This window comes from Bufo bufo, chromosome 2 (genome assembly GCF_905171765.1).
Source record: "Bufo bufo chromosome 2, aBufBuf1.1, whole genome shotgun sequence".
NCBI classification, from domain to species: Eukaryota; Metazoa; Chordata; class Amphibia; order Anura; family Bufonidae; genus Bufo; species Bufo bufo.
The window spans coordinates 278,617,666-278,635,525 of NC_053390.1; the positions used below are offsets into that span (position 1 = coordinate 278,617,666).

The 17,860-nt window shown below is 42.2% G+C and overlaps 1 protein-coding gene across 1 annotated transcript in view; it reads left to right on the top strand.

Moving 5' to 3' along the window:
- LOC120990784 (sodium-dependent serotonin transporter-like) overlaps positions 1-17,860 on the top strand; it is an 88,505-nt gene that overhangs the window by 21,272 nt on the left and 49,373 nt on the right. The window contains exons 2-5 of the mRNA XM_040419687.1: positions 6,728-6,862; positions 7,319-7,538; positions 14,690-14,828; positions 16,233-16,367. Of these exons, the coding sequence (XP_040275621.1) occupies positions 6,728-6,862; positions 7,319-7,538; positions 14,690-14,828; positions 16,233-16,367 (629 nt within the window). The remainder of the gene's footprint in view (positions 1-6,727; positions 6,863-7,318; positions 7,539-14,689; positions 14,829-16,232; positions 16,368-17,860) is intronic.

A 17,860-nucleotide genomic window follows, 5' to 3' on the forward strand; every position in this document is an offset into this window, starting at 1 on the left:
CATCAACATTGCGTGCAGCAGCAACCACAGCCTCCCAGACACTGTTCAGAGAGGTGTACTGTTTTCCCTCCTTGTAAATCTCACATTTGATGATGGACCACAGGTTCTCAATGGGGTTCAGATCAGGTGAACAAGGAGGCCATGTCATTAGATTTTCTTCTTTTATACCCTTTCTTGCCAGCCACGCTGTGGAGTACTTGGACGCGTGTGATGGAGCATTGTCCTCCATGAAAATCATGTTTTTCTTGAAGGATGCAGACTTCTTCCTGTACCACTGCTTGAAGAAGGTGTCTTCCAGAAACTGGCAGTAGGACTGGGAGTTGAGCTTGACTCCATCCTCAACCCGAAAAGGCCCCACAAGCTCATCTTTAATGATACCAGCCCAAACCAGTACTCCACCTCCACCTTGCTGGCGTCTGAGTCGGACTGGAGCTCTCTGCCCTTTACCAATCCAGCCACGGGCCCATCCATCTGGCCCATCAAGACTCACTCTCATTTCATCAGTCCATAAAACCTTAGAAAAATCAGATATTTCTTGGCCCAGTCTTGACGTTTCAGCTTGTGTGTCTTGTTCAGTGGTGGTCGTCTTTCAGCCTTTCTTACCTTGGCCATGTCTCTGAGTATTGCACACCTTGTGCTTTTGGGCACTCCAGTGATGTTGCAGCTCTGAAATATGGCCAAACTGGTGGCAAGTGGCATCTTGGCAGCTGCACGCTTGACTTTTCTCAGTTCATGGGCAGTTATTTTGCGCCTTGGTTTTTCCACACGCTTCTTGCGACCCTGTTGACTATTTTGAATGAAACGCTTGATTGTTCGATGATCACGCTTCAGAAGCTTTGCAATTTTAAGAGTGCTGCATCCCTCTGCAAGATATCTCACTATTTTTGACTTTTCTGAGCCTGTCAAGTCCATCTTTTGACCCATTTTGCCAAAGGAAAGGAAGTTGCCTAATAATTATGCACACCTGATATAGGGTGTTGATGTCATTAGACCACACCCCTTCTCATTACAGAGATGCACATCACCTAATATGCTTAATTGGTAGTAGGCTTTCGAGCCTATACAGCTTGGAGTAAGACAACATGCATAAAGAGGATGATGTGGTCAAAATACTCATTTGCCTAATAATTATGCACGCAGTGTATTATAATTATTATTTAAAGTAGTTTTTTTTCTGAGAATTATTAGCATACTTACCTGCTCCCCACAGCTCCGGTCCTGCACTATTAGTCCCATTATGCTATTTTCCGGTCCCCGGCTTGTTTTCTTTCACTAATGTCCTGTCACGGTGGAGAGTGGGGGAAACCCCCTACCGTACAATGTAAAAGGGATAAAAGTAGCAACTAGGCCAGGACGCCGGGATCAGGGAGCCTCCCATTGCATCCCTAATCCTCTCCCTAACTCCTAACCGTATGAGCGGACCCTGATGGTGGGACGGCTCATACCCTGGATACCTAATATCGTGAGTCGCCCTGGAAATCCCTCACTTAGGAGCAGGGGAGAGATGACCTGTTCATCCACAACACGGAGGAACAGGAGTCTCTAAAGGCCTAGAAGCAAGAGGATCGGCAGGTAAGAACAACATGACAACTCACTCACCTGCCGAAGTCTCCATGACTGGAACCCGAGCATAAGTACAGGTGCCCACACACCAAACAGGACAAACAACACACACAGGTATCCAGCACTCCTGATACTGCCTGGACCCCATGCCACAAGGAGCACGGCAGCCCCAGGCAGAACTGCATACAGACTATTGGTTAACCCCTCAGAGAAACCAGCCCACTCACGGAGGTTTCAACATACCGGGTGACTATAGCATACATGCAGGGACCAACACCAACAGAAGCCCAGAAATGTAACAACCAACAAAATGCTTAACACACCCAGAACATAAACCCACACCACACATATAACAAGTGAGGGTAAAGGTACAAGGAGGGTACATAAGGGAGGACAATTTATGTTCCATAAGGTGGCCCTCAAGGACTGGGCTGGAACACCCAGGCAAGGAGCGAAGGTTGCGGCCACACCCAGGAAACACCTTAATCCCCACTAGCCAGAACATTAACCCCTTGCTCACCAAACAGCAGGGAGGCACACCTTAAAGTGGAAGTGCACGTGCAAACCACAAACTACACGTTGCCCCTGGCAACCAGTCTGCACGGCAACCGCGTCACGGTCAAACACCAATATGACCGTGACATGTCCTCTTCAACAATCTCTGGGTCAGGAGCCTGACTGCTCGCAACACCAGCTCCCACGCCACTCTCCTCACTACTTGCCCGCCTACCGGAGGAAGCGGCGGATGTCTTCTCCACATCTTGCCTGGTCAGTAGCTGCTGACTGTCCTCTAGTAGCTCGTCCTCGCTGTATAGTGGAGCTGAGCCCACAGCATATAATACTTCTCTGGCTGAGGTAACAGAAAATTACAGAGGCAGGTTGAGGACATGCCAACTAAGGGTTGTGTCTGATGAACCCACCGACTCTTGGTTGGGGGTGTCTGATGTCACGTGGGATGAAGCGGAAAACCGAGTCAACCATTCAAGAACCGCTGGGTTGCTGGTCAAGACACGACCGCTAGATGACACAGGGAGCTCAGGCCTCTCGCTGCAACTCCTGCTGCCACACCCCCTTACTCTGCTGCGACCTGTGCCAGAAACATTTAGGCCTCTGCCACTCCCCTGTGCAGGGTCTGGCACTTCTCTGTCTGACATACTGTTAGATCAAGTAAATAAAAAGGAAAATAAATAAATAAAAAAAGTCTGTAATTTTCTCACTTCACCAAACAATGGCTAATACGCCCTTTTTTTTCCACTAATACATGGCAAAAAGGGCTTTAGAACACATAACTGCACCGCTGAATGGCAAATAGGCCCTCACTTTTTTCCACTTATACATTCCACAAAAGGCTTTAGGACATATAACTGCACCGCTGAACGGCAAATAATATATTTTTTGCCACTAATACACGCCAAAAAGGGCTTTAGAACATAGAACTGCGTCGCTGAACGGCAAATACTGTATATATTTTTTGGCCACTAAAACACTCCAGAAAGGGCTGTCATTTTCTCACTTCACCACACAATGGCAAATGCTTTCTTTTGTGCTACTAATACAAGCCAAAAAGGGCTTTAGAACATATAACTGCACTGCTGAACAGCAAATAGGTCCTTATTTCTTTCCACTTATACAGCCACAAAAGGCTTTAGAACATATAACTGCACAGCTGAACGGCAAATAATATATATTTTTTTGTCTCTAATACATGCCAAAAAGGGCTTTAGAACATATAACTGCACCACTGAATGGCAAATATATATTTTTTTGCCACTAATACACGCCAAAAAGGGCTGTAATTTTCTCACTTCACCACACAACGGCTAATAAGCCCTTTATTTCCCTCTAATACAAGCCAAAAAATGCTTTAGAACATATAACTGCACTGCACAAGGGCAAATAAGACATTGAAATATTTCCTTGTAATAAACCCTGTTAATGGCTGTATCAAACAGCACTTGCACCCCAATAACAAGAACGGTTTGCTAATATTACAGAGCTGTATAATGGCAATTTGGATCCGCAGTCAGTGCAGCAAGGTGTAATAGGATTGTTCCTATTACCAAGGCTGTAAACTCCCCTACTGAACCCTGTTCTGCTTCAATACTGTAGAATGATTCCTCCCTATCCTTTCCCTGAACTTCTATACAGCAAAATAAAAGTTTTAAAGTATTTTCTACCACTGTCCCTAGCGCCTGCTGACATCTCTCTCTGCACTAAGTACACTGGAAAATGGCTGAATCCAAGATGTCTGAGGCTATGTATAAGGCTGTGACATCACAGGGTGGCTGCTGATTGGCTGCATGCATGACATTGTGGGTGATCCCTCGTTACCAGAGTTCCTTGCTCCATATCCTAACACGTGCAGCAGTCATTTTAGGAAAAAATGTGATTCGTTACAACGAAGTGTGAGGAAATTCAGATTCGGTGCGAATCAAATTTTTCCTGAAATTCGGATCGAATTCTACTTCGTAAACTTCGATTCACTCAGCTCTAGTAACCACTAACATATAAAAATTATTGTTTTCAAAGGTTCCATGGAATTAAATGGTCCCTGTCATTTTAATAAATTTTGCATTAATCAGTAGTACAGGTAATATAAGGAACTTTGTATATCTTAACAGATGAAAAAAAATCCTTTTTCTCCACGTATCAGGCTTATTTTCTCACCCCACCTAGCTCCATAGAAAGTAAGAGGAGAGCAATATCTCCTATAGTTTATGTGCCGTTTATGGGAGATATCATAGCAGCTAGTCTTCAAACATTAGCTCAGGGAGAACTGAAAATTACAACCTACGGAGTGAAAAATACCTTTACAAATAGTATAATAGAGCTACTGAGGAAGGGATGACAGGATACCCCGAAACGCGTTTAGCCAGGACCCCAATGACCGTGACCCAGCCAGGACCCCAGTGACCGTGACTAGCCTGCTGACTGTTATTCCGTCTGCCACGCGAATGGGAAGGTGAATCACACAGCGTAAGACTAACCATATCAGCTGGAGTCTAGCTGCACATGGCCAACAAACCACCATCGTGGGAGAACGGAGACAAGAGTCGCTCGTGAGTATTGGCCTGACAAATACAGGACCACCGAGCCGAGCTCCTTTGGGACATTTACTTATACGGTAAGATCGTCCTGATTCTTCCGGCAGGCAGTCATAAGGAGCACGAGAAAGTTTCTTTCCCCAGTGGGACGTCGCTGGTGATAGTTTATAGCGGGACGCCGCTATCTCTCTGAGTGTATGTACACACTATTTACAATTGACTTATAGGATCCAGTTTGTGTTACCATACCAGGAACATCCATTTGATCCTTTTTAGGATATTTTGTAAATATCGATTACATTTGGGACTATACATCAAATGCGACTATATATTAAGTGCAATCCATCTACCTCATCGACAGTGCTGTTCTCTATTCTTCAGCGATATTTTGTTACTTGTGGCCACTTGTATATTTATTTATATTTATATTTTAGGGTTTCTTGTTGGCATGTATATTCTTATCTTTAGGAGCATCTATTAGGATGTGTATTGGTAGCGGAGGTTTATGAATTTGCATTTTATCAATTAGTATTTTATTTATTTGTGTAGTAATAAATTCTTTATGGTCTGATTATCTTGAGAGTGCCCAGATTTTCCTTTGTTACACGTATCTGACCTTTTGAGGATACGGTGAGTCCTCTTGTCTGAGAGCACCTCATTTGGGTCCTAGTGAATACTGTGCGCCACATCCATTACTGTTAAATAGTATAATAGACAGATATAGTTCCACTCCTCAGATATACTTCATTTGCTTTAACCATCAACAAGAACCTCTCCTTAAAGGGATTGTCTGAGTTATGAAAAAAAAAATATAGCACTGTAAATCTGATGGTCAGCAATATATAACTAAGCTAAGAAAGTTTTCAGCAAACAAATAAAAATATTTTCTTATTTCACTGGTTCTCTTCTGGGCTTTTATTTACCTGCAATAACAACAATCTCTGCCCCTCCCCCTGCTCTGAAAAAGGGAGTGAATACGAGTGCTGCCCTAAGTGGCATGTCTGCCTGCTAGGAGACTCAGCTGCATGTTGTATTTGTAGGACAAGTCCCAGCTGTACAATGACACTGCTGATACACAGAGGATCTTCTTCCTACCTGTTCTTGTGCAATGCTCTGCAGAACTCCTCTGTCAGCTCCTGTGCCCAGCATTTGTCTCCTCACTGCCTGAAGCTACTCAGTAAAGCCTTCAGCCCTGAGTCTGTGCAGCTGAAGGGGTTAAGAATCCAGGGAGAGAGCAGACAGCAGAAGACGGCAGTGAACGCGGCGTGGCCAGCACAGTGACGTCTCGTGTACAGACTTATATCTGATCTCTCAGGCTTGTGCATGAAACATCATCAGAGTAGGGAGAGAAGCTGACATCACAGGTCATGTGACGCTCAGTGAAATCTGAGAAAGCAGCAACTACAGATGCAGTAAGTGCATGGTAAAGCTGTTACATTTGTCTAGTTAGAAACATACAAAGAACAAAAAAATAGCTCAGACAACCCCTCTAAGGCTACTTTCACACTGCCGTTTCTGGGTCCGCCTGTGAGATCCGTTTCAAGGCTCTCACAAGCGTCCCAAAACGGATCAGTTTAGCCCCAATGCATTCTGAATTGATAAGGATCCGTTCAGAATGCATCAGTTTGGCTCCGTTCCGCCTCCATTCCGCTCTGGATGCGGACACCGAAACGCTGCTTGCAGCATTTTGGTGTCCGCCTGGCGATACAGAGCCAAACGGATCCGTCCTGACTTACAATGTAAGTCAATGGGGACGGATCCGTTTACATTGACACAATATGGTGCAATTGTAAACGGATCCATCCTCCATTGACTTTCAATGTAAGTCAGGACGGATCCGTTTGACTTACACTTAGACTTTTTTTTGACATAGTAATGCAGACGGATCCATTCTGAACGGATACCAGCGTTTGTATTATAGGTGCGGATCTGTCTGTGCAGATACCAGACAGATCCGCACCCAAACATAGGTGTGAAAGTAGCCTAATGCCTTTTTAATGTTTGAAAATCTAATATCTTCTTTTTCTAATAAATGCTTTTTTCAGACATAAAAAAACAAACTTTGCATAAAAAATCTGTATGTTATGGCAATGTTGACATTGTATTATCTATTATTTTAGGAGCATTCCTGATTCCATATACCATTATGGCCCTATTTGGTGGTGTCCCTCTCTTCTTCATGGAGTTGGCTTTAGGACAGTTTCATAGAACAGGCGCTATCCCCATTTGGAAACATATTTGTCCTATCTTTAAAGGTAAAATTTATCTATTCAGTATACTTCTTGTACTGGCTTATGTAATCATACATTTATACAGAAGTCTGCAAGCAGAAGGTCTCTATGATACAGAGTTCATGTATGCTAATATACTTTTCCACAAACAAAGGCAAAACCCAGCTCACCGGTTCTGGACTGTTCATTTTTTGGATATACTAATATTCCTATTTTAGATGGCAAATGCCAAAAAATAGATTGTATTTTGTATTATTTGCAAATTTGCTACATTTCCCTTGCTGCATCCACTTGCTATGGCTTCCCCCAGCAAAATCAACTGTTTACCAAGGTGCCAGGAGTGGGACCAAGGGTGATCAGTTGATTAACCAGGGATCTACATTCTGAGAGACCTACATTAAGCTGTCTCTAATGAACTTGTTGCTTCTTCACGTCTAACACAACGATAACAATATTATAACCAAAGCTTCTTTTTTCTAGGCATTGGGTTCGCTATATGCATCATTGGATTGTACGTATCCTTCTACTACAATACTATAATAGCCTGGGCGTTGTATTATTTCTACTCCTCTTTTTCCACAACTTTGCCATGGACAAGTTGTGACAACCCTTGGAATACAAAAAACTGCACAAATTACTTTGGAAAGAGCAACATCACATGGACTAATTACTCCAAATCCCCTGCTGAAGAGTTTTATACGTAAGTGCATGTAAGTGGATTTAAATTAGATGGTCTAGATTGGATATTATTGTATAGTTTAGACTTAAAGTCGCATTTAATTTACAATTGATTACATATTCAAAAACACTGCAATTATCTATTTTTCTATCTATCTATCTATCCATCCATCTATCTATCTATCCATCCATCTATCTCATCTATCTACAGTTGCAAGAAAAAGTATGTGAACCCTTTGGAATGATATGGATTTCTGCACAAATTGGTTATAAAATGTGATCTGATCTTCATCTAAGTCACAACAATAGACAATCACAGTCTGCTTAAACTAATAACACACAAAGAATTAAATGTTACCATGTTTTTATTGAACACACCATGTAAACATTCACAGTGCAGGTGGAAAAAGTATGTGAACTCCTAGACTAATGACATCTCCAAGAGCTAATTGGAGTGAGGTGTCAGCCAACTGGAGTCCAATCAATGAGATGAGATTGGAGGTGTTGGTTACAGCTGCCCTGCCCTATAAAAACCACACACCAGTTCTGGGTTTGCTTTTCACAAGAAGCATTGCCTGATGTGAATGATGCCTTGCACAAAAGAGCTCTCAGAAGACCTACGATTAAGAATTGTTGACTTGCATAAAGCTGGAAAGGGTTATAAAAGTATCTCCAAAAGCCTTGCTGTTCATCAGTCCACGGTAAGACAAATTGTTTATAAATAGAGAAAGTTCAGCACTGCTGCTACTCTCCCTAGGAGAGGCCGTCCTGTAAAGATGACTGCAAGAGCACAGCGCAGACTGCTCAATGAGGTGAAGAAGAATCCTAAAGTGTCAGCTAAAGACTTACAAAAGTCTCTGGCATATGCTAACATCCCTGTTAGCGAATCTACGATATGTAAAACACTAAACAAGAATGGATTTCATAGGAGGATACCACAGAAGAAGCCACTGCTGTCCAAAAAAAAAACATTGCTGCACGTTTACAGTTTGCACAAGAGCACCTGGATGTTCCACAGCAGTACTGGCAAAATATTCTGTGGACAGATGAAACCAAAGTTGAGTTGTTTGGAAGAAACACATAACACTATGTATGGAGAAAAAGACGAACAGCACACCAACATCAAAAACCTCATCCCAACTGTGAAGTATGGTGGTGGGGGCATCATGGTTTGGGGCTGCTTTGCTGCGTCAGGGCCTGGACGGATTGCTATCATCGAAGGAAAAATAAATTCCCAAATTTATCAAGACATTTTGCAGGAGAACTTAAGGCCATCTCTCCACCAGCTGAAGCTCTACAGAAGATGGGTGTTGCAACAGGACAACGACCCAAAGCATAGAAGTAAATCAACAACAGAATGGCTTAAACAAAAGAAAATACACCTTCTGGAGTGGCCCAGTCAGAGTTCTGACCTCAACCTGATTGAGATGCTGTGGCATGACCTCAAGAAAGCGATTCACACCAGACATACCAAGAATATTGCTGAACTAAAACAGTTCTCTAAAGAGGAATGGTCAAGAATTACTACTGACCGTTGTGCACGTCTGATCTGCAACTACAGGAAACGTTTGGTTGAAGTTATTGCTGCCAAAGGAGGTTCAACCAGTTATTAAATCCAAGGGTTCACATACTTTTTCCACCTGCACTGTGAATGTTTACATGGCGTGTTCAATAAAAACATGGTAACATTTAATTCTTTGTGTGTTATTAGTTTAAGCAGTCTGTGATTGTCTATTGTTGTGACTTAGATGAAGATCAGATCACATTTTATGACCAATTTGTGCAGAAATCCGTATAATTCCAAAGGGTTCACATACTTTTTCTTGCAACTGTATATCATCTATCTATATCATCTATCTATCTATCTATCTATCTATCTATCTATCTATCTATCTATCTATCTCTATAATCTCTCTATCTATCTAAAACAGTTCATTGTATAGAGTAGGTTTATGGAGGCTACTATATTGATGTGTCTGAATTATTGAATCTTTACAGCAAGGCTATCGGATATACCACTGGGAAACTGTATGCAATGAAAATGTGGCAAGGAAGTTGGGGATCTCAGTGAATAATTAATACATATGTAAATTGCCTTGAAACAAACCCATCCACAAATGTTATTGGTGTGATCTAATTAATAACTATATTAAGGGTACGACCACACAACGTGGTCAAGTCTTGGTAGTGATGCACGGTAATACAAGCTACAGCGGCTTCTAATTAAACTAATTATGAACACACTGTTTAGTTGGTCTGCTTTGTTAATGGCTTTGCCGTATTGCGGTTGCCATGCGGCTATTAACAATGCAGACCGACTAAACAGAGCGGACTAATTGGTCTAATTAGAGCCCGCTGCGGCTTGTATGGTTGCAAATGCAGTGCAAGCACATAACAGCTGAGACATGACTGTGCCATGTGGTTGTACCCTAAATATTAGGAGTTAACCACACAGTAAGGCCTCATGCACACGACCGTTGTGTGCATCCGCGTCCGTTCCGTCATGTTTCACAGTTTAGCGGAGGTCCCATTCATTTCTATGGAGCTGTGAAAAAAAACTGATAGTCCTCTGTTTTTTCTCCACGTCCGTGATTCCAGTCCGTCATAAAAATATAACCTGTCCTATTCTTGTCAGTGGAAAACGGAGGACGGACCCATTCAAGTAAAAAAAACGGATGCACAACTGGTATGTCATCCGCGTCCGTGTCCGTTTTTCTCTACAAGACCTTGGTGCAATAAAATTACACTTTTCATTACCCTTCCTTTTTTTCCCCCTGTCAGACAAAAAAAAAAGGAAGACACAAGGAAACACAACTGAAGCAAAATCGGACACGGACCACTGAAGCCAAATCACTGACAGTGAAAAAACACTGTCGTGTGCATGAGGCCTAACACATCCACATATTAAACATTTCTCAAAATAATCGAAATGTACTGCATATAACTGTTTATCAGCATTTAGGTAGTGCAGCATTTGTTTGTGGTTTAGCTGCGTCACCTCAGCTACACAGAGTGACAAACGCTACTGGAACAAATAATTTCTACTGGTGTGATATACCAGTTGCCCCCCCCCCCCCCCCAAAAAAAAAAACACTGATTGAAGCAGGGGTGTTATATACAAATAATATACTTTCGATATAGTGCATTTAGGTAGTGCAGCATTTGTTTGCGGTTTTGCTGTGTTACCGCATCTACACAGAGTGACAAACACTATTGGAGCAACTAATTTCTACTGGTGTGATATACCAGTTGCCCCCTAAAAAAAGTAATTGAAGCAGGGGTGTTATATACAAATAATATACTTTCTATATAGTGCATTTGGGTAGTGCAGCATTTGTTTGCGGTTTTGCTGCATTACCACAGCTACACAGAGTGACAAACGCTATTGGAACAAATAATTTCTAATGGTGTGATATACCAGTTGCCCCCCAAAAAAACGTATTGAGGCGGGGTGCGATATACCTTCTTCCACAAATACTGCTCTTCTATAGGGACTTTTGTCACAGGGTCATTTTAAAAATGACAGGCAGAGGAAGAGGCAGGCCATTCTGCAGGGGTGGTAGGGGTCGGGCAGGTGTTTTAGGCCGAAGCCTAAGTGGGAAGTTGCAGAAGGTGCGTGCGATTACATCAAAGGACGCACCAAACTTGGTTGAGTGGCTTACTCAGCCTTCCACTTCTGCACCCTCCTCATCCTCTCTATTTGCACCCTCTTCACTCTCTGCTGTGTGCACCCCTAAAGACACCACCTCCACCGCCATATCCCCTCCGCTCGAGTCAATCAGGTATCAACGGTTGCCACCCAGCAGTCTGACAACAGTACCCAGATCAGCCCAAGGAGGGTGGTCCCCGCTGTTGCTGCCTACTCCGAGATCTCTAACATCAGTGGTGGTGAAGGTGACGATGATGACGTGTCTATGGACGTCATGTGGGTGTCCACAAGAGAGGAAGAAGAGGGGAGTTCAGAGGGAGAGACGGAGCAGCAGATAGGGAGGAGAAGCAAGCAGAACTTACAGTGCACAGGAGGTAAAAAGCAGACTGCTAATGTATCTGCAGCGAGCCATCCACCATGTACGGTCACATCTGGCGCTCCCAGAATGCCGGCACATGTCCCTGCAGTGTGGGCTTTTTTTAACGTGTCCACTGCTGACAATAGTGTTGCCAACTGCAACCTCTGCTGTCAACGCATAAGTTGTGGTAAGCCCAACACTCACCTAGGGACTAGTGATGGACAACATCTGCCGGGACGGTTCGCGAACGTGATCGCGCGAACACGATCAAATGTTCGCAAACCGCAAGTTCGCGGGGGGTCCCATTCATTTTAATGGCAGTCGAACCTTCGGCTCATATTTGCAGCCAAGAAATAATTACTAGAAGTGCACAAATAGTACCACAACATGGACAGTGACATACCAGATGTATTATTCGAATTTGCAATCTCCATTCATAATTTTTTTCAATGCGAAATATCGGCAATATAATTTTTGCGTACGCGCATGTGCAAATGCACTATACAGTACCCAAATGCACTATAAAGAAAGTATATTGGTATATAACACCCCGCTTCAATCAGTTTTTTTGGGGATGACTGGTATATCACACCAGTAGAAATTATTTGTCCCAATAACGCTTGTCCCTCTATATACCTGCAGTATCGCAGCAGAACCGCACACAACTGCCGCACAATGCAAATGCACTATAATATACTTTCTAACATAGAAAGTATATTATAACATTGTACAAGGAAGGCAATCCATTAGAATATACATAAAGATAAAATGTAACCTTTAATAATGTTACTATGAGGGTCCATTCACACGTCCATAAGTGTTTTGCGGATCCGCAAAACACGGATACCGGCAATGGGCATTCCGCCATTTGCGGACCGCACATCGCCAGCACTATAATAGAAAATGCCTAATCTTGTCTGCAATTGCGGACAAGAATAGGACATGTTCTATTTTTTTGCGGAAGCGTAAGCATGGATGCGGAAGTGCGGATGCTGATCCGCAAATGCGGATGCGGACAGCACATTCTGGCCCCATTGAAAATGAATCGGTCTGCATCCGGGCCGCAAAATTGCGGAATGGATGCGGACCCATTTTGCGGACGTGTGAATGGAAAAGATATCCCTCAAAATGAAAATAAATAAAATTATTAAAGTTAAGCAAAAAGCATAGATGTGGTAGGCAATAACAAGTGTTCGGCGGCACCAAATCAGAAACCATATATCCTACCACAATCCGGGGGGTTCCAGTGCACATCCATGAATCCAGGAGGGAAAGCAAAAAACATCTATCCCTTGGCTAGATGATGATGTGGTATTGAAGGACAGGGTGGGCAAAGAACTGTACCTGATATTGCCCTACAGGGGGGTGCTATTCTGGCCCTGATAGCCTAACCACAAACCACCCGTCCTGATAAGAGCGACCCCTTTCGAAACCTAACCCTATATAAAAATGGCCCTAGTAAGCCCCTAGCTCATGACTTCCAGGTGATCACTATATAGATCTATGTGTTTTTGACTCATTATAAAAGTATATTATAAGTATTTCGCACCCCTCTGTGTATCATACCTATCGATAGCACACCTATACCAATCCTTAAAAGGACTTTTGTGGCCCTATTAGCTAGCGTTTGGTGTCCCTAACAGCCTGTCCCTGTTCCACACAGCAACCTCTCCCTACACTGGCAAAACACTGTAAAGGGAAATGACGACCAGAACAGGTTTATTTATAAGGTAGGGGGTATGTCCATGTGCTGAAACGTCTCAATTGGCTGTCCTGTACCACCTGATGGATGTGTCATGGGTCAAAGTTCTTGACAATGTAAAAGAATATGGCAGGCGCGAATATCTCCATATGTTCAGCTTATCGCGAACACGCAAAGTTCGCCGCAAAACGACCACCGGGCAAATATCCAATGACCATGTAATCTACCTCCAGCCACATACTTTCTTTTCTGTACGCTGAATGAATAATTGTTGTGGCCTCGGAGGAATTCAACACCAGTGACGACCACATGTTATTGGAATTTCAACTATTATCATTAGGGTTTTTTTCAAGAGGAAGGATTTCGTTAGCCATGTTTTTAATCCAATTTTATATTTTTAGTTCTTTTAAACATATGTATTTGACCTGTATTTGTACTGGCCTTCAGTAAAATTGATATCCATTGACCGTGTAATATACTGTACCTCCGGCCACATAATCACTTGATCTTTTCTGTCCGGTGAATGCCTAATGTTTGTGGCCTGTAGTCCAGTGGCCTACAGTAAAATTTGTATTCATTGACTGCATAATGTACCTCGAGCCACATAATCAGAATTTCTTTTATGTCAGGTGAATGCCTAATTTTTAAGGCCCGTACTCCCGTGGCCTGAAATAAAAAATTTCTAGGCTCCGACAGGGCACATTTCAGAGAATTTCCTTTTAAGACGCATAAAAATGTCCCCTGATTAAGACACATTTTTTGTTGGAATTTTTTTCATTGATCCCCCCTCTAGTATGTCACTGTCCATTTTGTGGGACTATTTATGCACTTCTACTAAGTATTTGGTGGCTGCAAATATAAGCTGAAGGTTTTTCAGGTTCGCCTGCCATTAAAGTGAATAGGGCCCGCTGCGAACTTGCAGTTCGCAAACATTTGATCGCGTTTGCAAACCGCCCCGACCGATTTTCGTCCATTACTACATCTAGCCTATAAGAGTGAGCGGTGGAGCAGGGAGACATCGGCTCCCATGCCCGGCCACAATGTTCGACTGTATGTCAATCCGAAGGCTTTAGGCTGCTAGGGAAGTCCTGCATACCCTTTACCCTTTGGGATACATATAGCACAGGTTGAGAACCACTGTACTAGAGGACATGACCCTGCTTGATTGCTGCTCCATTCAAATTCCACCATCAATGCGGTCATGCAGTGAGGAATAACTGCAGGGACCTCAGTTCTAGTAAATCATGTAAGTCCAAAGGGTGGCACACCTAGGCATTATAAATGTATTACCTATCCTGCGGATAGGTGATGAAATATAATTTGTTGGAAGAACCCCTTAGCTATGTGCTATACAGAAAAACATCATGCCTACAGTATAATTACATTAAAAAAAAGAAGACAATGAACATTTAGTCAAATTTTATGTGACTGGATTACTCATTGTATATCATTCCATTATTGCAGGAGGCATGTACTGGGCATACATGAAGCAGATGGTTTAGAACATGTTGGAGGGTTGCGATGGGAGCTCCTTCTTTGTCTTTTTTTAATCTTTACTATAGTTTACTTCAGTTTGTGGAAGGGAGTGAAAACATCTGGAAAGGTAAGTAAGTTTTACCTCTACAAAATGTCCTTCCATGTGAATAAATAGCATTTTCCTTTAAAATAAAATGATTGCCTGTGAGTAAATCTTTTGTACCACTGTGTGATGAATTTTAGTATTCAGTTCATCCCTTTTCTGACTTGCACTAGTTTCTGGGCAATGTGGATGACAACCAATAAATGCTGCCATCACAACTTTCACGAATGTTGTGTGTGACACTCTGAGGTCTCTTAGGAAATGTTTTCACTTTCACTCTTGATCTCACCCAAAATAAACCTAAATCACCAAAAATCCGGATTTAGATGCTACTCAAACTTTTACAAAATTCAGGTAAAAAGTCATATTTGGACTCATAGGGAGCGGCTTTCACAAGGTGGCACTAGCAAGATTGTTCTCTTCCTTATGAGATAACTCTTTGCATAAAAAACGGATGATTTCCAGCACTAACATAATCTCTGGTTAAAAATTAGTTTTATTAACTCCATCCATTAATAATTGAAACAGAGCAGCAGGACAGGTTACCTCTTTGTATATTCTTTTCCCATGGAGCATCACCAATAAGGCTCCATACCAAGGAGTACTTCCAGTAAGTCTCTATACAAGACTGGCCTCTTCAAGGAGATACCGCACCCTGCATAAGCTGCTTCCAAGGCATTGCATTGAGCCAGCCAGAGTCCTACTCCATACTGACGAGGGGCGAGCACCCCAAAACAGTTGTCTAAGGATGGACCTTTAGCTTGGCTATATTACCTTGTCAAATCCAAAGCCTTGTTAAAAAGTTGGATTTTGACTCATAGGGATTCAGTTCTACAAGGTGGAGCTAGCGAGATGGTTTGGGAGATACCACTTTACATATTCTTTTCCCATGGAACATTACCAACAAGCCTCCATACCATGGAGTACTCCCAGTAAGTCTTCAAAAGACTGGTCTCTTTAAGGAGATCCAGTACCCTGCCTAAGGTACAAAATACAGGTAAAATCCAAATCATTTACAATTGGATATGTTCATCTCTAATCAGTGCATAGCTAGACAGATTTGTTATTCAGGAGTTTGGCAAAGCTGTGTGAAAACCCATGTGGACACTGTAATGGCAGCCTTATTAGGTCACAAAAAGTACATGCACTTTTTAACCATAAAAAAAAGAAAGAAAAAAAAAAAGATGCAAACAAAACATTGTGTTAATAAAGTTTAAGGAGACTATATATTGTTGCCTGACTCAGACGCTAAGTCCAAGGATTGATATAAAGTGTATGATAGGTAGGCAGTGAGCTACCAGTTGAGAACTGAAAAGATGTCTTGATGTTTGTGTCATAGAAAAAAACTACTGTGAAGAGTGTGAACGAAAGAGAAATGGTCCTGTAAAATGTCAATTCTACAGTCACACCCAGAGCTTTGCCTTCCAGGTAGTATGGGTGACAGCGACTTTTCCCTATGTGGTCCTTTTTATACTCCTGATCAGAGGTGCCACGCTGCCTGGAGCATGGAGAGGTATCGTGTTCTACCTGAGACCCAACTGGCAGAAGCTGACAAACACTGCAGTAAGTAACAAAATGTTAAAAATTCTGATATAATGTTTGCTAGCATGGACAAATTCTCCTCCTAGGCTATCAAAAGTGATTTTTCATAAAACAGCAATTTCATTGAATATATATGTGTGATATATATGTGTCTGTGTGTGTGTGTGTGTGTGTATGTATGTGTGTAGCCCACTGCCATCTGCAAATAGTCCATTAGCTAGTCATTATGCCATCCAGAGTACTCTCCATTATCTATAAAGCCATTAAGAATGCCCACATAGGTGTATGCCCATGTCCATTGATATTAACTTTTATTTGAATGAATGGTGAGTGACGAAAACCCAGTCTCCATTCACATTTGGACAGATATGGGGTCCCAGTGTTGGACCGATCAGACAATTGTAGATTGATAGAAATTGTATGGCAGTCAGGTTAGAAAGTTTGGGCCATAAAAACTGTTTCCTGGTTGGTTTAGTCTATCATGTTGCTGGTGGGACCGTTCATACAAACCATACCACAGATAACTGTTCAGCCCCAATGCAGCCAATTATTATCTCATGTCAATGGTTGGCTTTATTCCATCATACCATGGCCATGGTTAAACCTGGTTTGTAACTTAAGTCATGTACAGTTGATATCAAGCAAATATGAAACTGTGGCAGTCATTGCTTTGTTTTGTTTTTTAACCATATTATACAAAATGTTGCAGTAAAGCACACAGGACACACCCTGAAGACATGAAATGCTTTACATCCCTGTAACATGATGAGAAAATAACACAAAAGCTAATAAGATTCACGTCTATTGAGCCCTATGTACTGGCAGCTGGTTTAAGATCAGACATGCTTGTATTTACAGAGCTGATTAGATCAGAGATGTGAATAGTAAATATTGCATTGTAATATTCTGTGTAGAGACAGAAGAAGCCCTTGGAAATGTAAATGTTTCATTCAATTACGCATCTCATTTTTCTCAGTATAGTATTAATGCTTTCTCTTCTGTTTTGCAAATCATGGATTATAATAGACTTCCTGTCTGTAATTACAGACCAGCCATATCTCAAAAATTAGAAATTCAATCAATTCTATACTTGTTAAGTAACATCCAGCTAGAATCTGATTTTAAACAGTGTACAATGTACTCAAGCACAGTGTATATATAGCATTTGGTGTTACCTCCATGTGCCTTCAAAACAGCCTCAATTCTTCTACGTAGACTTGCACAGTATTTGAAGCATCTCGGCAAGAAGAAGGTTCCAAACATTTTGGAGAATGAACCACAGATCTATGGATTTAGGCCCCTTTCACACGGGCGAGTATTCCGCGCGGATGCGATGCGTAAGTTGAACGCATTGCACCCGCACTGAATCCTGACCCATTCACTTCTATGGGGCTGTGCACACGAGCGGTGATTTTCATGCATCACTTGTGCGTTACATGAAAATCGCAGCATGCTCCTCTTTGTGCGTTTTTAACGTAACGCAGGCCCCATAGAAATGAATGGGGTTGCGTGAA